The sequence below is a fragment of the Camarhynchus parvulus genome, chromosome 2 (assembly GCF_901933205.1).
Source record: "Camarhynchus parvulus chromosome 2, STF_HiC, whole genome shotgun sequence".
NCBI classification, from domain to species: domain Eukaryota; kingdom Metazoa; phylum Chordata; class Aves; order Passeriformes; family Thraupidae; genus Camarhynchus; species Camarhynchus parvulus.
Window position 1 is genome coordinate 16,979,109 of NC_044572.1, and position 24,335 is coordinate 17,003,443.

The following is a 24,335-nucleotide window of genomic DNA, read 5'->3' on the forward strand; positions in this document are numbered from 1 at the left end:
CCGAGCAAACGGGAGAGTCCTTGGCTAGTGCATGTCGGCGGGAAGCTGGGATCTATTCACTGGAGCAGACGATACCTCCAAGGTCAGAAAAGATGAAGTGCAAAAATATATCGAATTAAAGCATATGAGTAGGAGAGCGCTCTATCTCCCTCCTCCCCTCCAACCTTAATTACATCGCTGGGTCTTCAATGAGAAGGTCGATGCTTTCAGTGCTCCTTAGAAATAAAAAGCTACGGGCTCCAATACGCGGGATTTTACTGCTTTGGGTTTTTCTTTTCGGGATTTTTTTTTTTTTTGCGTGATTTTTCGCAGATTTGAGAAATGCCCGGCGGGGGCCAGGGCTGGGGGCGCGGAGCTCCGCCGCGCACCGCCGGACTCCCCACGCCTCCGCGCAACGCGGGCGGGCGCGATTTCCCGACCGAGCCGCTGTTTTGTTCTTGTTAGTTTTAGAGAAGCAGCCTGCCCCGGGAGCGCCATTACCTGTTGAGTGCAGAAAGGCGTAATTCACGTCCGCTTTTTGACAACCGCAGGGTTTTTTGTCGCAGGTGCAGGTCGGCCTCGGCTCCGCTACCCCCGGGGCTGCTGCCTTGGCTCCGGTTTCAACGGGCTTCTCGGCATCTCCGTAGAGCAGGGCTTGACAGCGACACGAACACACGGCCTCATTACCGGGACATCGACCCTCGTCCCCCGCCCCCCCCGGCCCGGGGCAGGTCCCGCGGCGCTCCGTGGGCGCGCAGCCGCGCCCCCGCCGCGGGCTACCGGGGCCTCCCTGCCCTTACCGCAGAGTTTGTTTCCAATCCCTCCCGTGAACTTCTGGGCAACCTGACACCAAGCTCTGGCTGTAAGAGAAAATCGAGAGGAGGGTCCGTGGGGCGGGAGTGGGCTGAGGGCGTCTCGCCCGATCCCCGGCCCCACTCCCCAGGACCCGCCTGCCCCGCCGAGCCCCGCGGCGCTGGCCCGGGCTCGAGTCACCGTCGGTCCCCGCTTCGTCCCGCCGATCGAGCGAGGGGCTCCGGCGACCGGGCAGCGCTGTCACGGCGGCTCCGTCGGGCCGGTCCCGCCCGGCCGCTCGGCGCCCTCCTACCTGTGCCGGGGGTCTCGGCGGCGGCGGAGCCCTCCTCGGCTCCGAAGGGCCAGAAGCCGGAGCCGGGGCTTGCCATGGCGGAGGCGAACCGGCGGGGCGGGCGAGGAGCGGCGATGTGCAGCCCGGGCGGCCCGAGCGAGTGTGCGTGAGTGTGAGTGTGCGGGTGTGTAAGTGCGCGCGGCTGCGCCAGGCGGCGGCAGGCGGAGGGGCGGGAGCGCCCCGGGCACGCGTGGGTGGGAGCGTCTCCCGTGGGCGCCCCCGGGGTGCGCTCCGCCGAGCTGCTGCTGCTGCGGCCGCGCCCCGCAGGCGCTGTGCCCGGGACGGCGGAGGTGCCCGCTGAGGCGGCCAGCGGCGACGGCTCTTCTAAGGCGTGTCCGCACCCTGCTGCATCGGAGGAGCGAGGGGCGGCGGTGGGAGTACGGTGGCACTCGGGGCACACCCAAGCTAGAGGCGCTGCTTGAGCTGGGGCTGCAGCTGCCTTGGGGGGAGAAGGCGAGCCAGGGTGCCGGCGCCGTCTTCACCCTACCGACCGTCCATGCGGCCGCAGCCCGGCGGGGCGGGCGGAGAGGGCTGAGCCGCCCGATGCCGCTGAGCGGAGTAGAATGGTAGTTTTCCAAGTCTTGGCGTAGGTAGCCGCGGTGGTCCAGCCTGGTACCTCGAGGGGAAGGTTGGGACTACGAGGAAGTGTCCTCAGTCCTTTAAGATGGAAAGCGAAGGGAAATGCCCCAGTACACCTCCCACTTTTGCACCGGGGCACCTCCGCACTTGCCCGTGCCGCCGGCGGTCCCGGGGTGGGGAAGAGCCAGCCCCCGAACCCCCGCCGTCCCATCAGCCCGGCCCACAGCCGCCGGCGGGAGCCCCGTCGGGCCGGGCCGGGCCGGCGCGGAAAAGGCGCTGTGGAGGGGCCCGCAGGGGGCTGGGCTCCCGCTGTCCCTCCTGCTCCCGGACAGGCCGGGGCGTCCTGGCTCCTACGGACGTGCTGGAGGAGCCTTGCGGCTGCCCTCGCGTGTCCCTGGATCCCCGGGGCGCTCCCGGGGGCTTCCTACGACATTCCGGCTTGGGGACCCTGGTGGCACCGCCATCCTCGCTCCAGCCCCGTAGAGGCAGAGGGCCCGGCGGACAGACGGGAAGAGGAGAACAACTGTCCCTATTCCCTTCACGACGCCTCTGAAGGCAGCCAAAGCTCCCTTTTCCACCCAGCCGGGTCTTCGCGGGAGCGTTTCCCTGCCGCAGCTGCCTCTCCTCTGGCACAGGAGGGATTTCGAGCCCTGTCCTTGGAGGGAGGCAGGCAGGACCACACCAGGTGAGAACGTGGCTCTGCCGGGACAGCTGGGCACGCAGGGCCCCCACGCGGCTCGCAGCCAGGCCCTGTGTTCAGCCCGGGGCATCTCTCTGCTTTTTGTAGGCACCCACACGGTTATGAGAAGTGCCCACCATGAGACCTCACAGAAATGGCTCAATGCTATAAAACACTCCTGTGGTGGGAAAGCAGAAGAAAACCAGTCCAGGCATCTCTTCGTGTGCAATTACAGTCTGTTCCAGTTGCCGCATCACACTGGCTTGCACGTAGACAATAACTCCAGCTTGCCACGGCCAGAGGCTGCTGTGAGCCCTTCCCTGCCTTGCTCACTCGCGCCCCAGTCCACAGTGTTTTGTTGGTTCTGGGTGTAATTCAGACACAATCAACCGTATCTCTGCTTTGTACATTTTTATTTACTGTTGTATTAATAGATGACAAAGCAACTTTAGAACAGATTTCAAAATTTTAACAATTTATAGCAAATTTTACATTGCAGTATGTTTTAATCCGGTGCTCAGCCTTGTAGCTAGTTACAGATCAGGAAGCGATGGTTATCTGTCTCTGGGGAAAAGGCCAGACCCAGCCCCTGTGGCTGACTGCTGCCGCCAATTGTCACATTTAGGAGAGCTGAGGAACGGAGTAGGATCAGGCCTTTATGCTGGCATCATGAAATTTGCCTTCTCTTGCTTTGCAGCTGGGAACACGCAATTATGAATCCTGAAAGGAAGCGCTGCAATTATCTGTGTGGTTTCTGTGAAATAAGGTCTTTTGAATACGGAATCAGGGGGAAATTTGAACACTGGGGCTATTGCTTTTATTTTCATTTAATTTCTAGTGGAACTGATTAAGAGTGATCATTACATTTCAGCAGCAATCAACCAGAGAGTGTATTTCTATTCCTTTCTTGGTACCCCAGAGATTAAGATTCCTAAAAATCTAATGCAAATGAGAACAAAGCAAACATGATTTAGAAGTTCATCACTTAGTCACAAAGCTCAGAGGCAGAGGAGAGGGCTGGATATACTTTCCATAATAAATGGACATCTCCAACACAAAGATTATACACACAATATTGACCTTTAAAACTGGCTACTAGCTTTACAGTAAAGTCAATAATGAAATAGATTGCCATAGTATGCTATCCAGTTAATCGTATACATTTTCATTAGAGGGACACTTGCCACAAACAGGTCATCCCAAAATTTAAGCAATGTAAACTAAAATAAGCAGAAATTCCCCCATGGTGCTCTTGTATTTTTTTTTCCTGTAAAACAATTTATTAGAAACAATAACTAAGGTTTTCTGAAGTTGAATATGAAAATTAGAAAGCTTAACTTGGGAACTATAAAGTAAATTATTTTTTTGATTGGGTGAGTCTGATGGAATGGAAAAAGAGAAATATGCACTGAAGAAAGGAAACGACTTAAGCTGTTTAATAATTTTAGGATGTAGCAATGGTACGTGAAAGAAAGCTGATTTTTTTATCAGGGAAGAATAGGATATGTGACTGACAGTGTCCCTTTGCAATGGTGTTGGGCTGTAAACCACAGTAATTCATATCCACATGAACACACACATAAACTTGAAACATTGAAGATTAAAAAAAAAAAAAAGGAAACACATGGTATAAAATGATAAAAAAATTTATGCTAATAAAAGCCAAATGGCAGCAGGAGCAGCAGCAGCAGCTAGAACTGCTGGATAAGGCGCCGGCGCTGTGAGGTCTTCCGCAGCAGTCGTCTGTAGTCATAGGGATTATCTTCGCCTTTGCTCTCTTCCAGGGGTCTTTCTGCAACCCTCGACCTGGGGATTAAGCACAGAAGTGTTTTAGAAATTAAAGTCAAAACATTTACCTTGGCAAACACTCCTAATCTACTGCTTAACCTCCACCCTTGTGGGGGAAAAATAAAAGGAGAAAGGAAAAAAAATCAGCTGACTTTGCTAGGCCTCTTCCTGTGCTGCACAAAACAGGCACCTCGGAACAAACACATTATATGCTAGAAGCAGATGAACACAGAAGAACAACATGTTCTCCTATGAAGGGGACATAATAACAGGACATAAAAACATTGAGAGCATGGGGATGCTTTGCAGTAGCATTTGCCTGATGGATACTGCACCAGATTTTCAGTTGGCATAAATTTGTTTGCTCTGTATTTAACCTGCCTTTGGAGTTCACTGTAAGTGTCCATCTAATTTCATTTTATTTTCAGATAGCAAGATGCATTTTGGATGCCACCTCTGACAGGCTGGAATACTGATGTGGCATCAGCTGTTACCATGGAGCAAGATTAAACATAAAAGACAATTATTTAAAAAATAAATTACTCTAAAATAATTACAAAAATTTGTAGTGTTCTACACTTAAGGTGCCCTGACTACTGGTCCTATACCAATGTCAAAGGTAAACTGCTAAACAAAAAGTACTCAATGCTTCACTTCTTGAAGTGGAATGAAATGGCTAATTAGATACTATGTGAAAAAAGACCAGAAACGAAATATGTAAGGTGCACAAAACATTCTACATTCTGGATGTTTTACAAACATTTCCTCTACTATTACAGGTTCATTTTCAAATTCAGTGCTCATCCCAGGCTTAGCATTTCCTTTAAGACTTTGACCTAGACAGTTTTCCAAGCTTTCCTTACATTTAGGAACATGCAAGAAGATACATTATATTAAGAAACATAGATGTGCATTTGCATATGCAGTGTGTGTGAGTGCATTGGCAAGAGTGAGAATATGAATTTCCTTAGCCTGGCAGTGGTTACCCTCTATTGAAGTGTATGTGGGAAGAGAGGAGGTTGAGCAAACCCTCCCTTTGGGATTTTTCTCCTGGCTGTCCACCTCAGCGAGGTGCATGCAGGCTACAGACACCTGTGCTGCTACAGGACAGCAGGAGAAGGAGGCAGTCAAGCTGGAGTCCTACCTGCAGAAAACATGCAGAACATCTGGTGCCCGTCCACCCTGTTAAAAACCTAACTAATCAGAAATACAATTTTTAGGTTCTGCTTCAGTTTAATTTTATTTTAGAGATTTAGAATGTCTGTCCATACGGCCCTTGGGAAACCAAAAACTGGCAGGTAGGCTGAACACCAATCACCCTGGAATTTATCCCTCTTGCATGGGGAATATGTCAGATATTCCCATTTTGAGATGGGAAATTTTAGCTATATGTTTTGCAAGACAGTTTTGCAAGATTTTATGTCTAAAATAATAGATTTATGTGTAATTTGAAAGTGCATTTCTTTTTATTAATATTTTGAATATGTCAACAAGGATAATATTTATTTTTTCCTATTACTATTTTGTCTGAATTACCGCTCAGTAGCTCGTAGAATGGAAGTCCTGCGCTCAATTGGGTATCTCTTCCTCCTTGTGGTAGTACTGCTGTCCTTGGAGCTGGAGTCAGTAGATGAAATTTCTTGGTAGTAGATATCTAAATCTAGCACTTTGCTCAGACTGTCAATAAATAAGAACACCAAGTTAACGGTTTCACTTTTCAATATTATTTTCAGCATACAAACCCAAGGCAGCCAAATATCATTATTTCTGTTTATAGGCACAAAAAATCAGTCTCTGAAGTGTGGCTGCTGTACAACATAGATATTGAGAATTTTGAAATGCTAAATACTTTAATATATTCATAAAGGAGACACAACTGAAATTTTTTGGGGTTTGCCATTAGACTCACTGGAGAGGCATTTTTATGGTATAATTAATCTGGTCTATTTTAGATATCTCTTTGAGCAAGAGATGAATAATTTTCCTAAATATTACTGTTTTTTTCTCTGAGTACAAGAAGACAATGTAAAGCAGCTAGTTCAGATATGGGTGTCAATAATGCAGATATCTCTTATTTTTTTAGGTGAATGCTATCCAGGGTATTATACATACAGAAAAAATCAATCCCAACATTCATTTTAGAATGGCTAAGGAAAGAAATAATATCCTAAAAAGAAACTGAATAGAGAAGTTCAGAATTCAATCCTCATGTTGTTATAAACCAGAAGTAACTAATTGATTTCACTTGCTATGTTCCACTAATACAGAGTCAGCACATGAGAGAAGATGCAGTCAGGGAACTGGTTAACTAGATTTAAGATGAGTGAAACCCAACTGAGGCAAATGAGAGCAAACACTAGATTTTGTTGTGTTAGATTCCCCCCCCCCCGGACTGGAGTCAATAGGCGTGAAATTTTTTTAGGATCCAACTGACATGAGAAAAAAAGCTGAAAGAGACCAAACATGGGGGACGTGGACATAAGGTCCATCCTTTAAGCTGCAGCATAATCAAGTGCAATTTAAACTGTGCTTGAATAAAGATCAGTGCTGTGAGCATATTTTTATAAATGTAATGTCATGCAACATCCTCTAAGATACATATTTTAGCCACGTAATTTGTATTCTGCAACAGTTTGTACTGAGCTGAGGCCAGTGCAGAGAGCCCATTCATCTGGCAGCTATGAGCAGGCTGCCTCGCACACACGGTGCCACAGCACTGCCACTGAGGGGGCAGCAGGAAAACGTCAGTAAAGAAACAAAAATAAAATAAAACTATGATGTATGTCAGGAGCTGCAAACCAGGTCTGCAGCACACGTAAGGATCTAAGATATGGAAGGACAGAATATCAGAATATACCTATTGCTTCCTTCTTTTCTGCAGAGATTCATCAAAATAGGCTAGTTACACTGGGAAGAAAACACTTCTGGTTCAAATTTCAATGGCTACTCTTCTTTAGCTGTTATTCATAGTGATTGTTTTAATTTTTTATTATCTATTTCCAGACACTCATATATTTTTAGGAGAAAATTTTGACACTCTTTGTATTTTTGCTGACAAAAAAGAACTGGTTGCCCATTTGCTTTGACTAGAATTTTAAGCACCTTCAATTATTTTCTGTGTCAGAACTATCTTTGATATGGACCTTATCTTATTATAATGCCTGTGTTACCATGGTAAAGGACCATGTTTTAGGAAAGCTGAATTCTATAATGGATTTTAGTCAACGAAAATTGCTTTTAACTTTGTATACATGTCCCCCTGTGAATCACCAAATTACCATTCTTTTTTCAATGCTTTATTGTCCTGGTTGAAGTACAGCTAAAAACTATTCTAGAGTACTGGAGTGACAATAGTGAAATAATGAAAAAAATTACCTTTCTTTTCTTGGTTTCCGTTTTTCATCTTGGATTGATTTCTAAGAAAATAAAAAGTAATTAAAAATACTAAAAGGAAAGCTTATGTAAACATACAATTCATCGGTGTTAGGTAGGAGAGTGTTGTATATTTTTCAGTAAAAGAAATGATAGAAAATGAGCAAATGTCCCAGAAAACCCTCTTTAAAGAACCTTTGAGACTGCGAATGAGATTACCATTGTTGCTCCCAAATTTGTTGCCGTACTCTGAAAAAAAAGGCAAAGTAATGATGATCAGAACAGAAAAAGGAGATCTAAAACTTTCAAATAGCTATAGCTGTTCTAATGAAGTTGACAACACTATCTCACTGAGGCAAATTTACTGTGATGCCATGAGAATTTCCATGAATAGAAGCAATGCAGTGAGAAGATGCATAATCTTGTTCTCATTAATGCCAACGTAGCCTTCACACAGGTTTAGTAGAATAAAATGGACAAAGGCCCCATTTGAAAACAATATAATAGGTGACAAAAGAACCTTTAGGATAAAAGATTTCTAAAAATGTAGAGGAGAGAAGATTTATATGGAATGTGAATAATTTCTTATCGCTAATAGAGTTCTATCCCTACAGCCAAAACAATGCTATGTTGCAGCACCTAACACATCATACTTCAAAGGCAGTATTTTTTAGTGCAGATTGTGGTCTTAATTGTGTTTCTTGCAAATGAGTGAAAGCATATTAGAACTGGGGACCGTAAAGTCACTGAGAATCAGAAACCCTGATGGACTTCAGTATGCAGGCAAATGAACATGACGTATAATTCCAAAATGATAGGCTGATTTAAAGAAATAGAAAATAAAATAAAATTCTCATGCCTTATATAAATAATGGGCTATTGTCAGGCTTCCTTTTTACCTGTACCCCTGCAGATCACCTGATATGCAAGGAGATGTGTGAGAATGTGAGGCGTCTAATTAACGTCTATAGCATGATGTGAGAGTAATATCTGATTTTGCAAAAGATAGAGATTTTTTTTTAAAAATGCACTCATATTGAGTTTCTTCACATTCATATGATTTGGGCTTGATAATAATCCGTGAATGCCTGAAGGTCACAGAGATTTTTAAAAAGGTAGAAAATCCGTAATAGCTGGGAAAGCTGACTGCCCTCTAAAGCTGACTACCATCTACAGTCAGAGCTTAATGACTTACCCAAGGTCTAAGAATTTAACAACTAGTAGGTCTCCTTTCTAAGCTTCAGTGTATAGATATTTATGTTGAACCTTTCCCTGACCAGTGAACTTCACGTCAGGAAGACAGGTTTCTCTTATTCACACCTTTTTGAAAATACAACTCATTGAAGGTAATATTGATTAATACCTTGAAAAGCTGCTGCTAAAACATTGATTAAAAATCTTCTGGCACTACTGCAGTTTTTGTTTGCACTGATGCCTGGCTGTTTTCTGGTACGGAGCTGGCCATGTAACAAATTAGCTCTCAGAAAATACTATATTCCTGACCTTATGGTCCTAATTTCCTAAATAGGAATTTACTTCAGAATTGTGCTTCTCAAAAATTTCTGAATACAGATTGTGTCATGCCTTTCATTTCAATCCTTTCAACAATCTTGCTTTCACAAAACAAATTTTATTCTTATGTGCAAAATTATTTTTAAGAATGCAATTTCTTTTCAGAGTATCACTGTTGCAAAGCTGTGTTATTTCAGAGTCCCAGAATAAAACATAGCTGTGTTTGCCTTTTTGGTATGCCAGACACAACCATCCCTACAGGCCCTGGTGACACCTTCTGTTGAAAGGAGAAGCAATTGCTACGGTTAGTTTATTAGCTGGGTTCTCACCGGCTGTTAAAATAGGTCACTAAGATACAGGCACCTCGAGCAAATCAGTTTAATTGCTTTTTTGTTGGAAGTGCTTTCTGAGCTGCTTTTACATTTTCACTCTTTCTGCTAACTTTCTTGCCTTTTTTCCTATGTTTAAGGGCACTGAAGTCAAGAGGGGAAAGCAGCACTCGGTATCTGAACTTGGACCAAAGGCTATATATAGTGACTCAAATCCATTAGTCTCCTGAGCTGCTGGTATTTGCCAATGCCTTTATAATCACAATCTGACACATTTGTAAAGGAAGTTACAGTGTGCATACTAATACAATTTATTTTAGTATTTGCTCTCTCTGCAAGATCAAGTAGTAATTTAGATGCTCAAAATAGCTCCAAACAAACCTGTGCCTCTCCTGGTTCTCTCCTGTGACTTACAAAGAAACGATGGAGACAGGGCACTTGATTTGGATATTGAAAATGCAAATGCTACTTATGCCCATAATGAAAGTGTGTTTAGGTACAAAGGTAAATGCTAGTCTGACATAGCTCCCCAGTCTGGGTAACTCTGTACTTCCATTTCAAGTCTCGTTTGAAATTAAAGTTTGTCACCTGCCTCCTTTCAGCAGGACACAGGTTTTATGCTGCATTAGAAAAGAATAATGGGAATTGGGCAACTAGAAAGATAGTTTAGGTGGGAATTATCTGACAGTTTTAGCCCAGAAAAGCTTCTTAAACTCACATGTATTAGAGTGTAGTAGGTGGAGTCTTCTGGATTATTTAATGTCTTGGGCTTCCGTGGCCTTCTAGGGGGTCTCTGCATTGGGCGAGAGTCTTCTACTTTGGCCACAACTGTAAAAAAGCAGAAGACAGCAATCCTTATTTCTTCACAGAACTGGAGGCCTTTGGAAAAAACAGGAGAGAATTTCACCAAAGGGAGAAAAAATCCACATAGCCACTTTTACTGCTTGCAGTAATTCAAGTAATCAACTGGTTTGGACATTTTCATCAGCAGCGGATGGGTTTATCCATTTGAGTCCTGACTGCCCACAGGGACAATGCCACATAATAATGAATGCCAGGCTGGAACAGCCCAGAGGTCTGCCTGGCACAGGCCTCTTCTTCTGAAAAGGGCTGATGCTCCACATTCAGAAAAAGGCTCTGAAGGCTAATGGCTACTATGAGGCCACTGGCTGGTAATGGGGACCTGTGTGGCATGGATGATGTTTTCTTCAGACTCAAGTCAATCTTTAAGGTGCTGAATGAGGGAAATAGCATTAGGCCTCTGTTTCAGAGGTTGTCCTCTACATCATCACAGTGAAGATTTTCCTCCAGGTGTCCTGCTGAGGCTTTTCATTTCAAGCCAAATCATATGCCACTGGGCAACACAGCATGACCATGTCCATCACATCCTATGTAGTCTATGTTCGTGTACTCAAATTCTGGTCTCTATTTCTACAAAGAACTTTCTACCAACATATGAAAAACGCCTTCACGCTAATAGAAATTAAATCAAGATTTTAACACAAAATCAAACTACTGTCCCCTGGCAGTCTCCCACTTCAGAGTTAGACACTGACTTGCAGATTACATTGGCTGGCACATAGAGAACTGGAAAAATATCTTGTGTATTTTCTTTTTGAAAATCTGTATGCAATTCTGACAGTGCTTGGGTTCATAGGTATGTCACAGAGACAACACTGAGTGCAGGGTTCCTAATGCCTAGGAAGACCACAGAACTGGCCCTGGAGGGACAAATGAACAGCCTGGTGAGCCTGGTCTCCTTCCCTTCAGCTACAGGAAATGTTAACAGTGACAGCAATTCCTTCATGAAGAAGGAGAAGGGGGTTGCACAGCAGCAGAACACCAATGGCAGAGGTGGGTCATGGGGTGGTGAAGGAAGTCACAGCACAGTGAACAAACAGTGTCTAAGGTATCTTGCATTATCCAGTGAGGTTTGATCTTGTCCTTGTCCCATCAAAGATATACTAAGTACAGTCCAGGAGAAAAAACATCTCCTCATTCATAAATGAATATGGTGTGAGGTTGGAATGGGGATCTAGATCCCAGTGAATTACTAAAATGTGTTTTGCTGATATAATCAACTTCCACATGAAGTGACTTTAACACCATTTTGTTCCCCTATGACCATCAAAAACCCTTTTACATGATGGAAATAAAAACTCTCCCATGTACAGCAGACATATTTTTAATTAAGGGTAAGGTAAGCACAATAATTTAAAATGAGAAATGATCAGTAATACATCAGTGTTGACTGCTGCAAAATTAGCTGTTTAAGTTTTTTGTTATGTGTGATAAATAAAGGCTTGCAAAGGTCATGGATATACAGAGAAACCAGGATGAATAATGTTAATTTAAATTGTATTTGGATAATGATTACATTTACTGCTTTAGTTTCTTATCTGAAATGCAGACTGCTTCTTCTGCAATGAATGAACAAGTATCTTTTTAACATTTTGCACCTAAGAGAAAAATGGTATTTTTCTAAGCCAGGTTACAGATAATACATGTTAAACAATTAATTTTAGAAATAAATTAATTTCAGTAGCTTGTATTAAATATAAGTGAGATCCCTTGATTTCAGTAGGTACAGCAGGCTTGACTGGGCTCTTAATATGGGTTGTTGCTACCTTGCTGTATTTCAAATGGGCCAGCTGGAGTTATCTGACTTTCCATTTGTTTGAGAGAAGAGGTATACCTTCCCTATTTTATTTTTAAACATAACAGGAGTCCAAAGTGGAAACACTACCTTAAAAAATCTCTTAAAATTCAGTGCTGTTGAATAGAAACACCTAACTCCCTATCTGTAGGACATTCAAAAATTTTGTCAGATCATGGCTGCATGAAAATCTGAAGAAAGAAATTAAGCCAATTTGGGAGCTCTAGGAAAATCCCAATGAAAAGGTTCTCATTATGCCTAAAGATTTTTTACTGTCCCCAAAGAATTCATCACTGTGTATGCTGTTACATTATTTAATTCATCAATGTCAAAAAGATAAAGCATTATTGTATTCTAGATTACAATTATTCTAAATGAAATTACTTGTATACTTCTTGTGTGTGTGCTCTGCAAAGAAGACTGCTTTATACATTAAAAAAATACCATTTTGACAATGATAAAGGTTTCAGTTAAAAAAAGCTTTTCATCTCAGCTCTTGTGTTGTACATGTGTGTAAGGTGTGCAAAAGAATTGAGGAGAAAGAAATACCATGTTGAGGCAGGCAACCATCTAAGCTTGGACCTCCATCATTCCTTTTTAAAACTGAATATAGGACTGAAAATGCATTTCTGAGTTTTGCCTGCAAATTACACAGTAAAGTTTTACTTTCTTTGTTTTACCAGAAAGGGAAGCTGTGAGTTTCTTTTACATTTAGATTTGCATGTTTACTGCTACTGAAATTTAGAAGATGTGGTAGCTACTTGCATTGGATAACACAAAGTAAAATTTACTTTTTTATTAGTTTCTGATAAATACAGAAAAAAATTACTTAATAAAATTAAAGGTTGGGGGTGTAAATTAAATACCCAAGTGTAATAAATGGTGAGTTTGATGGACTTGTTTTCCAGATGGCCTATACCTTTCTGCAGCAGGCAATGAAGCAGTATCTCAACTAGCTCATTTAGCACTACTACAAAGGTTCCTACCTAAGTTGCACACACACTCAATTCTACAACAAATTAATACTTTCATTCTCAGCCCTCACTGAAAGCTCCAAATAGGCTGAAATGTGTATACAATATGTGTGTGTATCCTGAACACCACCACAAACTGCATGAACTGAGGAGAGCTGCATGTGCTTGAAAAGTTCAAGGATGAGCAAAAAATGTTTGAATAAAGATGAGTCAGTATCAACAGCCCTTTAGGTTGAACTGGCTGTACATTCTGACATACAGTGATAAGCTTGGAAGACAGCAATCTCGAGGAATCAACATCTGTGGAAGCCAATGTAAATTAACTATGACTTACCACAGATTTCATACTGAAGACTGGAGAAATAGTGGTTACAGCTGTGATAAATATCTAAGGGACCAAAGGTCTCTATTTATTAAGCCACCTGGAGAAACAGACAAAGCCATCTTCATGTCATTTAAGTGAAATGTTACAGGCTTGATTTAGAGCTGTTCCACATCTTAGGGAGAGGGAAGTATAAAGCCAGGCTCAGAATTAAGAAGGAAGGAAAACAAAAGGAAAAGCAGTAATTGTCTAAGTTTTGTAGAGGGAGTTGAAAATAATCCGTAAAAATGGAAATACAGCAACTGGAATTCCAGGACTTGATAATGAGAAGCTAATAGTTATTACTGCTTACAACATTTATGTGCATACCTTTTTACTGTTCTAATTGTACACAGCATGAGGATGCAACTACTCAAGTTTGGGATTTGCACTGAGAAAAGCACTGCTCTTCAACATTCTGGTTAGTGACTTTTAGGTATTTTTAATTCATGGGATATTTAACACAGCCAGATTTGGAAATTACAGTTGATGGATGCAAATTCTTAGCAATCTGGAAAAAACCCCAGAGGGATTACTCTGGCACAGACCTAGAAGTAGGAACGGCAAGAGACTGAGAACTTTCAGATTGTGTACAGCAGAGGTTGGCAGTGTTTTATCTCTCACACCTAAGTCCCACAGCCCCACCAAGGGAAGCCCCACCGAGTGTCACTCTCTGGCTGGCACTAGTACAGAATGACAGAATAATAAACATTGGAAAGGAACTCTAAGATCATCAAGTCCAGCCTTGACCACCTTGCCAGGTAGACCATGGCATGTAGTCCAGCTGTTTCTTAAGTCAGAAAGTGACTTTTCTTAAGTCACTTCCAAGGATGGTGACTCCACCACTTCCCTGGGAAATCCATTCCAATGCTTAACAACCCTTTTGGTGAAGAAATCCCTCCTGATGTCCAGCCTGCACCTGCCCTGGTGCAGCTGGAGGCCATGTCCTCTCGTCCTGTCTCCAGCTGCCTGGGAGAAGAGCCCAAGCCCCACCTGGCTGCACCCTCCTTTCAAGCAGCTGTAGAGAGTGACAAGGTCACCCCTGAGCCTCCTCTTCTCCAGGCTAAGCATCCCCAGCTCCCTCAGCTTCTCCTCATCAGATTGTGCTCCAGACCCTTCACAGATTTGTTGCCCTTCTCTGCACTTGCTCCAGCACCTCTCATTTTTCTAAGTCTGGTGACTTGGGTTACTGCTTTTCAAGAGAGAATATTTAATGGAAATGGCTGTATTCCACTTCCACAACCTCCCAGACCTTGTGCTCTGGCATGGATCTGAGCAACTCCCAACACAGATCTTTTACATCCTGGCTGTGTGGTGCCCAAAGGACCACTCCTGTAGCTGAGCCACCAGCCAGCAGTGCTTGCCTACCATTTTTCTCCAGTCCCACATCTCAGGGCTCCCTGGGTGACTACTCACTTGCAAGGAAGGAAGTCTGGCTGGTGGATGCTGCTCTGCTCAGCCAGTGCTACACACGCTCCCTTTTCCTTGCAAAGCCTGCCCATTAAATTCCTGTAAATAGTGCTTTGACAGCCTACAGCAGGAGGAATCCTGGATGAAAACCCTGCTTGTCTCATTGCCTTATTTACTTGAAAATGGCCTCAGCTGCATTGGGGTTCCTCATACCATGTAAATTTCATTCTAAATATAGAAAATTCTCTTCCTGAGATTTTGTACTTGAACTGTCATTTAATAAGTAGAGGGATGAGCACTATGATTCATCAGGAAAAAAAAAGAAAAAAAATTTCTTCCCATGATGATCAAATTCCCTTCACTTCAGGATTTGATCTCAAAAAGCTTGACAGCAGCCATTTGTGCATCTGTTTTGACACCACAGCAACCTAAGGCTCACTAGCAGTCCAAGGGTGCAGTTCTGGGGTGCAGCCATTACATTTGGCTGAAAGCATGTAAGAAGCAAATATAACCTACTCAGAGATTCTAGCCACGAGGAATTTTGTTTTTTCCAGGAACCTCATGTGGCTTGCTTTCTGCATTTTATAAAAACAAAGAAACTCATTTAAGAACAACTTAACCTCGTGGATTTAAGGCTGAATTAACCTTTTGCTCAGATGGTCTTTGAACTGCAAGCTTTGCATTTTTATTGAAAACAAACAAACAAGCAAACCATTTAAAAAATGTGAACATTTGTCACAGCATGCCATCGGCTGTCCCCTCAGTTCCTCCCCTTCTATGGGTAGCAGATGTAATAAAATATTGTATCAGAGGAAGTGCTGAATTGTGTTACTGCACAATGGCCACCTACCCACAGACAAAGGCAGCCAAGCTCTCCTATCTGGCTATAAAATACAATTAATGTGCAATTCATTAATTCGTTCTGTAAAACAACATATATAACTAGTGAGGCTGATGAAAAAGTGTAAATAAATGTAAATGACCAACATAATTACAAATAGGTAAATACCACATGATTTAAAGAACACCTAAAGCTCAACTATCCCTGCCTTCATAAGAGTAGGACAGGAAAAGCAGCCACAGAGGGAAAGCTGCAGTAAAAGTATATCCTTCTGTAAATGAGTGTGGATAAATCCTACTGTAACACATAATGTAGGCAGGAAGACAGGAAGGTTCCTCCCTGTTAAAAAGGCAGTGGGTCACCTCGTCTACCTGCTTCACTTTAGCATCACCATCTGCAGGACCTTACCTCCAATCTTTGGGGGTTTTGTAGATATTTTACTGTATTCCACAGAAGAAGAAAATACGATATCCAGAATGTTGGTAACTCCTGTGTTTTAGACAGTACAACTTAAATGAACTGAACACAGGCATATTGTTGCTTAAATATTCTCTGCATCTAGTTAGATCATATTTGCTGTAATAAACATCTACTTAAGACAATGCAGCTTTATGATAAAGCCAGTTTCCAACTGGCTTAGAGGCAAACTGTGGAATTATTGTCTTCACTATCGTGTGCATTGGTCATAGCTGGAAAAGAGACAGTTTTCCTGTCATGTGAATTATGTTCAAGTGTGGAAAAAGAAAGTTCCCATTCCACACCAAGGAAGGTTTTTCAGTGGACAGGTTAGCACACTTTACCACTGGAAAGCTTCTGCACTGGGACACCGCAGGGTTTTACAGCAGCGTGACATTTTCAGTGATAAAGGGAAGTGGCTGGCTGGTCACCCCTTTAGGCAGGGTTGGATGCACAGGTGACAAGCCCTGGCAAGCTTTTGTCTACTATAAAGCTTAAATGAATAGCAGTGTGAAGGGTAGACTTCACTGCATTTTGCACATGGCAGGAACATACTGGTACATTTTCACTTGGTTCACTCGTGCAAGTGATGAGATTTTTAACTGATAAAACAAGGATTTGTATATTCCCTTTCCCTCTATCTACCTCTTTTCTCTAGCTTCCGTTGGAAAATGTGTTAGAACCAAGAGGTATTTTCCAAAGCATACATTTTTAATTTCTCAGGTTTATCTTGTCAAAAAATCAGCAGTATTTAGTAGAGGATTCAATATAAGACCATTAATGACAATCACAAACTTTGCTCTGTCTTTAATGAAAGGTTCATGGTACTTAGTTTTCCATTTCCCATTTCTTTTCTCTTTCAGACTCTGGTCTTGGAAACAGGCTGAACTACACAGATTACCGACCAGCAGCTGGTTTGCACTTAAGAGGTGTAAACACCAAGCCCTCATTTTACCGGCTGGCCCATTTGAGAGGACTCCAAAGTAGGATTGAAGTACTTTTAAGATCTTTTCAATGTAGTCATGGGAACTGAAAGTTACATCAGAAAGAAGTTTCATCACACATGACAACCGAATCCACAATGTTATAATGAAAATAGCACAGCTAGCTCTGGGCAGTGAGAGACAGTCCTAGATCTTATCCCAGCTCTTCCCCAGAGGCAGTGCAGTGAGCTCACACAAGCCCTGCCACACAAATGGAGACACAGCCAGTTATCTGCCACATCTGCCCTCATCCTCCACATCTGCAGCCCAGGACATGAACCGAGAAAATTCTCTGTTACATCTATTCCAACAGAAGAGGTCTCAGCTGCTCAGTCAGGTCTTTGGGGTCCTTTTGCTGGAGCTCAGGTCTTAATGATCTGCATGCTCAGAATCCCATGTCCTCTTTATTCTCACAGTGCTCTTCCCCACTGCCACCCAAGCTGATTCAAGCCTGCTTACATTTTGGGAACCTTCACTGCCCATGTTAACCAGAATATAAATAACTCTGAAGTGTATTTCTAGAGATCACACCCTCTTAAATGTGTGAGTTAAACTGATGCTGAATATTAATAAAACTTTACATGCAATTACAATACATGCAATACATGCAATATACCCACCAACATGGGTAGGAGCTACAGGTTTTGAATAACCTCAGTTGTATCTGTAGATAGCTAAAAATTCGCTCAGCATATATGTCATAAATTTTAGTAAATTGTTTGACATATTACCTAAAAAACTGTTGTGTTTTGAAAGCATAGTCCCATATCATAACAATAGCACACACAGTTGAGAGACAACTGAGTTAACAAGAGTCAATATGGAATTTTACCAAATAAAAGTATTCCTAGTGATTGTGTGTCTAGATTCATTCAGCAATCCTAAGCAGCACTGAAACAAAAGACCAAAAAAAAAGGTAAATACATAAATCCCAACCAGGTTTGGGTATTTATCTGGAAACTGTGTTCCAGACATGTACTGATATGGGGCTTAGTACAAAAATACACAGCCAGAGTAATATGAGAAGCTGGAATTAACTCATCTCCTTGTTCCCTGACATGACCAGGAGTAGCTTCTTGTCAGTCCTGTTTACAAATGAAAATTCTGCCAACAGTAAGGTTAAACATTACCTGACTGACAAACATGAGAAGAAAGCCGGCCATTAGCTTGGTTATCTTTGGACATCATCACAGGTCTCAGCTGATGGGACAATATCATTTCATTCAGTTTTTGCTGCAATGCTAAGTAATCTTCAGATAATTTTGATATCTGAAAAATATATTTTTACATTATTATAGAAATAAGTATACATGTTCCAAGGTAATCAAAGGTAAAATAGTGGACTAGAGAATTAATTTAAAAGGTATTTCTCCACTGATTGCAATGCATACTCCTACCACATTTACCTCTTCATTTCTTGAAAAAAAAAAAAGAAGATGGGAAAAAAAAGACATGTAGGAAACTCAACATTGCAGTCCAGTCCTACAGCTACTTCTCCTTGGTTCACACACATGGGCAGATGGTGCCTTGCTGATGCAAGATTGCTTCCACAGCTGTGGGCATACTTCTCTCCACATGTGCAAGTCTCTGACACTGGCACAGCAGCTTTAGTTTCATTTACAGGGACATTTCACAAGTGTACTGAATTGTAGGGACCTTGATGGATAAACAAACATTTGAAAGGCAAAGCTTCTGCATTTAACTTAAATCAGATTAACATTATTTTTGCCAGTACTCTTTGACTTTTCCTCCTTCCTGAAAAGGCTGTTTTCTCTTGCAAACCAAAATATGCATTTTCATAGAACACACATTACAAAATCTCTGTCTTAGTTGAGAGAGCAAAACCTTGGTGCCATAGAAGTCAGTAAAATAACTTTGCCATTCTGCCACTGCTCAGAGTATTATGCTCCACCTACACTGCTTACAAGCTTCTTACCTGTCGTGAAAAGGCTTCCAAATCACAAGCCTCTTTCTCTGAGTCTCCCTTCAGTGTCTTAGAGCCTTCAGCCTCTGTACTGGTGCTTTCCCTATCTTTTGTTGTTTGGGGATTGTTATTTTGAACGTGTATTGCTTCTGTTGGCTCCTTTATTGTTTTCTCTTGACTTTTGCAAGGTAGTTTCCCTTCTTTTCTGAGTTGTCCTCTCCTTCTGTAACCCCGGTAATTACTCTGAATTACTATTGCTGCCTTCTCTTTGTCTTCTGAACCTTGCTTTTCTGCCTCAGCCTGCTTCCATGAGCTTCTTCTCAGTGACTCTTTTCTTGTGATTCCTTTAGCTCCTGTAGGCATCGCTGCTTCACGCTTTAGGTAGTTTCTTTCCACATCTCTGTTGGTCCTGGCCTGGACCACAGCAGATTCTTGATTTTGCCAGTCTGCACTGAGTGTATCTTGATTATCTTGCTCTTGCTGGGGTCTAGGTTCAGCTGAGATTTTGACAGAAGATTTGCTGGGTAACTCTTCCAAAGAGTCCTGTTCTTCACCTTCACTAACCTCTTCTACTGCCAGGTTCTGCTTCACAGGAGCTGCCTCTCCTTCACTAGATGTTTGCTGTTGCGCCTCTCCGTTCCCTGTGTCACTGTACCCAGAGCACTTGCTGTCAGTGACAGCACCAGGTTCATCTTGAGTCTCTTCACTTGCTACTTCTTCCAGTGTATCATTTTGAGCTGGCTGCAGTTGTGCTTCAAGGAATTCTACAGCAGATAATTCATCCTCTGCTATGGCAGCTGCTTCTTCTTCTGTTCTAGGGAGGGCACTCTCAGTTGGACTTTCCTCAGGATCCTGTAGTTCTTCATCATTTTCCTTCTTGCTAGTGGTTGCATTTTCAATTTCTTGCTTTCTGAGTGATTCCCTGAATGGAACAGAGTTTTGAGCAAAAATTACAGCTGAAGGAAATGAAGAATAGAGACAACTTTACAACTACATTTGGTGGTCTTTGTATACTAACTGGCAATTTGATACATTGCAACATAGGAAAGATTTAGTGCATATAGCTGGAATTAAAGATAGCAATTTCTGTTTTATTATTATTATTATTATTATTAGTAGTAGTAGTAGTAGTAGTAGTAGTAGTAGTATCTCTTAAAGTGAAAAGGGATAATATTATTATCATCAACATCATCATATCTTAAGTAAAAATGGACGTCCCTGTTAAACTTAATGGAAAATTGCCAGGAAGATAATCTAGGTTGTGTAAAACAGTAAAGAATTAATAAATAATAAGATAAAATAGTAAAGAATTAATTTAGATGTTAACAAAAACATAAGGCATGAACCTCTTAGCATTTAAAGAATGTATATATATACACACAATCCTAAAGGTATTCTGTGTTTCCTCTGTCATCACCTTTGCTTATCTTGAACAGTGACTTAAAACAAGAACAGCTCCTTGCAGATATCTATCTCATTCTTGTCTGAACATTTTTTTATTATGAGCTAATTCCAAAGAGACTCATCTATAGGTTACATTACCATTACAGCTAGGTACAGTGTTGTTGATCTTTCTCCTTAATGTGCCTTTATTCTTTGGGCTTGAAAAGATAAGAAAATTGGCTACTGCCACTAAAACCCTCCGTATAAATATACATTACTTCTGCATACAAATCTAGAATAATCCTAATTTTCTTCACTCTTATCTTATACTGTTGTTATTCAGTGCTGTAATTACTGGAAAGGGACACGTTTGAGTGACAGAAGAGAAAATAACACTACCTCCGGCTTTGGAAGACCTTCCTTTCCTTATATCCCTTGTAGTGAGACTGAATTGTTATTGCTGCTTTGCTTCTTGTTTCAGTTAGTTCTTTTCTCTTCTTCCTGAGTAAGTATCCTCTGGCAACTGATACAAATTGTAATGCAAAACAACCTTAGGCAACAAGCAATGGGTGCCACATACATTTCAGACAGTCAAATACTAACAGCATTAAACAAAAGCTAATAAGGAAATACAAACCAGGGTGCCTATTATGATTATGTTTCATCTGAAATGATTCCCATAAAACCTTTTTGAGATTTCAGAAAGCTGTACCCATTCTACATGAGGATACAAACAAGCTCTTTCTTCATATTTTGTTGGACTAAAGAAAATATAGGAAGATGCAGAATAAAACAGAAGCACACAGAGCTATACAAGTGCCTCTATAACGCAGTACTCTGAGCTTAATGTACCTGCTTTGCCTAATTCAGGCAATTGATTTGACTCTGTCTTTCATTTCCATGGGAAATGCCTGATTATCAGCCTATAGAGATTACCAGGCTGTCAACTGGCACAGGTTTGGAATTAGCTGAACATTCAATAGATCAGAGAGAAACTGAGAATTTTACAGCTCAGCAGTTACAGAAGACTTAACTCATGCTCCTTCTGCAAAGACTGATTATTCAAAATGAAAATGCTCAGCATGAAAGATGTGCTAAGCTCCACAGTAGCCAGGTGCACCGTGGCAGAGAACCTCCCTACCAGTGCTTTGTGGGAGGCATAAGGGTAATTTTCTGGTTTGAACCAGAAATAAGGACTCAAACATGGGCCTTCCCTGGGTCACATAGGTGCTGACAGGTCACTGGGGCCTGGATGCAGTTGCCAGCACGTTGGTATCTGGTGCCATCTGAAGTGCTCCAGGATAGCAAGGCATCCACATGGAGCTGGCGGAAAGAGCAAGACAGATGGGACCTTCTGGACAGGAAAAGTTGGCTATACCAGGTGAAAGAAAGCTGGAGGCCAGACCAGATAACCAGGGCACCTCGAATGTCACTAGATACCAGTATGAGGGCAAATGAGCTGAGCCTTAGCTGATTTTGAATAAAATTATTCCAACCCTAGGCTCTACTGACTATAACAACAGTTTAGACACCTAGATCACATTTAGACATCTACACTGAAGTGTCCTAATCAGAAACTGAATTGCATTCAGAATCTTGCTTCAAAAACTTTTGAACTTGCAAATAATTTCCTAATGGGAACTGGCACAGTCTCCACAGTGCTGTGATTTGGACAAATCTGCAACTCCAGGGATTCAGCACAAATCCGCTAATCCCTGGCAAAATAAAAATAACATAGTGTTTTGTCAAAATATTTCTGTTGGGCTCTAATTCCAAATGCAGTACCAAGAGCATGGGGATAGTGGATTCAGGTGACTTGAATACCCTGTGGACATGGTATATATGGGACTCTTTCTTCAACTCTGCTGAGAGTGTTTTGCATCACAGTGAAAAGGTCAAGCTCACTTGAAAATAAGAAGGGAGCATTAGCAGTCTGTTCCAACACATTCATATAACATAGTGCTAAGTTTTATGTGCTTTAGCATTCCCCAATCATAACTTAGACCAGCCTGGGCTCCACTAGGTGCAGTCGATCAAAGTAAGAAGCCCCATATAAAATGGGCATAAATTACACCTTGGTAACTGGATATAGGGCAAAGAAACACAAATACTTATTGGAAGTAGCACAATTGGAGTTTATATTGCAGGCTGACAGAGACTTAGAAAAGTGGAAATTGTCAAGCACTTGGAATACTTCTTGAGTTTCTTGGGTTTGGAGACAATTCTCTTTCCATTTTCATATAAAAGCAACTCAACAGGAGTAGTTTTGAAACAATCAAGTTATCAATGGACATGGCAATATAAGCTGCATTTGGCCTTTTTAGACTATTCTGGTTCACTTTTGACGTTTTCTGAGAAGTTTGTAATGATATAGTTGCTGTCTAAGCTTTGCTTTCAAACTGGAAGAGAAATTTCGTATTGCTTTAGAAATAAATGGGGGGAAAATGGAGAGAGCTAAGTAAAAATGGACTTCATTTGAGTTTTGGCTTCTTGTGCACTGAAAAAGTTGAAATGCAACTGCAGACATCACAGAAGGTGGACAAAAAGAAACATTAGAGACATTAAGAGAGTAAAAAAAAGTTTATTCTTTTGCATTTGCTAAATATCCTAATATAATTGGCTGCATTCAGATGTGTAATAATTTTTGGCTAATTACTGGATTTTATGCTGGTTTTAGATTGTTTTCTACACTGATGAAGTTCTACCAACTGCAGTAAAGTGATCTTCAGTACACACTGGTCCAGGGCCATTAACGAATGCATCTGACAATGATTAAAACCAACACTGGTGGTGGTATATACTCATGAAGGCATATCTGAGGTTGTTTAAATCTAGACAGCCTGGGTACTGGCAACACTAGATTATATTTGGGTTGCCATCTTTGTAATTACCGAAAATGTTGTGCAGATTTGTGCCAGCTGTTTTTATAGAATCATAAAATCATAGAATGGCTTGGGTTGGAAGGGATCCTAAAGATCATCTAGTTCCAACCCTGCTGCCATGGGCAGGGACACCTTCCACTAGACAAGATTGCTCAGAGCCCCATCCAACCTGGCCTTCAGTCCCATATCTCTCCAGCTGTCCTGCTCCTGATTTCAGAGCTGCCTAGACTGTGTCTAGCTTTGGGATGTCTCTCCAGGGACAGGGAAAACCAAAGTACAGGGAGGAAAAAGGGGTGTCCCCTAGCAACACCTGGGCCCAGGGTCATTATGGCTGCAAAAGAGAAACAAAGTGATGGCAAAAAAGAAGAAGAAATTTGAGTGAATTTACAGCTTGCAGTCTTCCTAAATATAACCATTACTGATACATAACAAACCCAATTCCTAATTAAGCAGCACCCATACACTTATGATATGCAGACAGTGTTGTGTGGGATTCAACAACACCCACAGCTGGGCAGCTGTAGTACTCAGACTAGGAGTGACAAGGTTTGCTATGGCATTTGAGCATCCCACTTCATAGCAGTGGAAAATGCCTAAATCACTCTGAGGTACAGGTAACAGAACAGAGTCATCCATTTCAGCCACTGTATACAGACATATAATAGATAAGTTATACCTCAGAACATGCAAATGAGCATAGTCAATCAGTATAGTGAGAATCTGAGTCAACATACTGTGTATGGACAAAACATTAAAAGCCAAGAAAGCAAACAATTCTTACTTGCTTGAAATTTGATCATATATTCTTCCACTTTTTTATTATGCTTTGCATTTTTGTATTCTTTACGAGCAACAAACCCCCTGTAAGCTGAAAAGAAATGTTAAAAACTAGGTAATCCACTAGGTACAAAAAAGAATAAAAATATTCTGGAATTACAGACCTCTATTAAAATATTCATAAATATTTTACAGGCTTTATGTTTCAGAAAACAAGGCAAACAAGCACAAATAGTAAATCTACATAAAAATACATTTTCTGGTTAATAAAGTTATGATGAAACAAATGAATATAAAACACAAGAT

The 24,335-nt window shown here is 41.8% G+C and overlaps 3 protein-coding genes across 3 annotated transcripts in view; 1 reads left to right on the forward strand and 2 right to left on the reverse strand.

Annotated features, from left to right (window-relative positions):
• Positions 1-1,365, reverse strand: part of GAD2 (glutamate decarboxylase 2) — a 40,662-nt gene extending 39,297 nt beyond the window's left edge. Inside the window, exons 1-3 of the mRNA XM_030970768.1 lie at positions 1,085-1,365; positions 780-839; positions 481-633 (exon numbers count right to left, since the gene is read on the reverse strand). Coding sequence (XP_030826628.1) covers positions 481-633; positions 780-839; positions 1,085-1,160 — 289 coding nt within the window. The 5' untranslated portion in view covers positions 1,161-1,365. The remainder of the gene's footprint in view (positions 1-480; positions 634-779; positions 840-1,084) is intronic.
• Positions 1,159-2,531, forward strand: LOC115901347 (translation initiation factor IF-2-like). Its single transcript, XM_030943943.1, has 4 exons — positions 1,159-1,229; positions 1,275-1,500; positions 1,714-2,387; positions 2,490-2,531. Exons 1-4 carry the CDS (start codon positions 1,159-1,161, stop codon positions 2,521-2,523), a joined length of 1,005 nt encoding a protein of 334 aa, XP_030799803.1. The 3' UTR covers positions 2,524-2,531.
• Positions 2,532-4,053: 1,522 nt separating this feature from the next.
• MYO3A (myosin IIIA) overlaps positions 4,054-24,335 on the reverse strand; it is a 112,033-nt gene continuing 91,751 nt past the window's right edge. Inside the window, exons 29-36 of the mRNA XM_030970758.1 lie at positions 24,034-24,120; positions 20,770-20,893; positions 19,000-19,909; positions 18,194-18,332; positions 10,101-10,210; positions 7,545-7,585; positions 5,706-5,846; positions 4,054-4,187 (exon numbers count right to left, since the gene is read on the reverse strand). Coding sequence (XP_030826618.1) covers positions 4,073-4,187; positions 5,706-5,846; positions 7,545-7,585; positions 10,101-10,210; positions 18,194-18,332; positions 19,000-19,909; positions 20,770-20,893; positions 24,034-24,120 — 1,667 coding nt within the window. The 3' untranslated portion in view covers positions 4,054-4,072. The remainder of the gene's footprint in view (positions 4,188-5,705; positions 5,847-7,544; positions 7,586-10,100; positions 10,211-18,193; positions 18,333-18,999; positions 19,910-20,769; positions 20,894-24,033; positions 24,121-24,335) is intronic.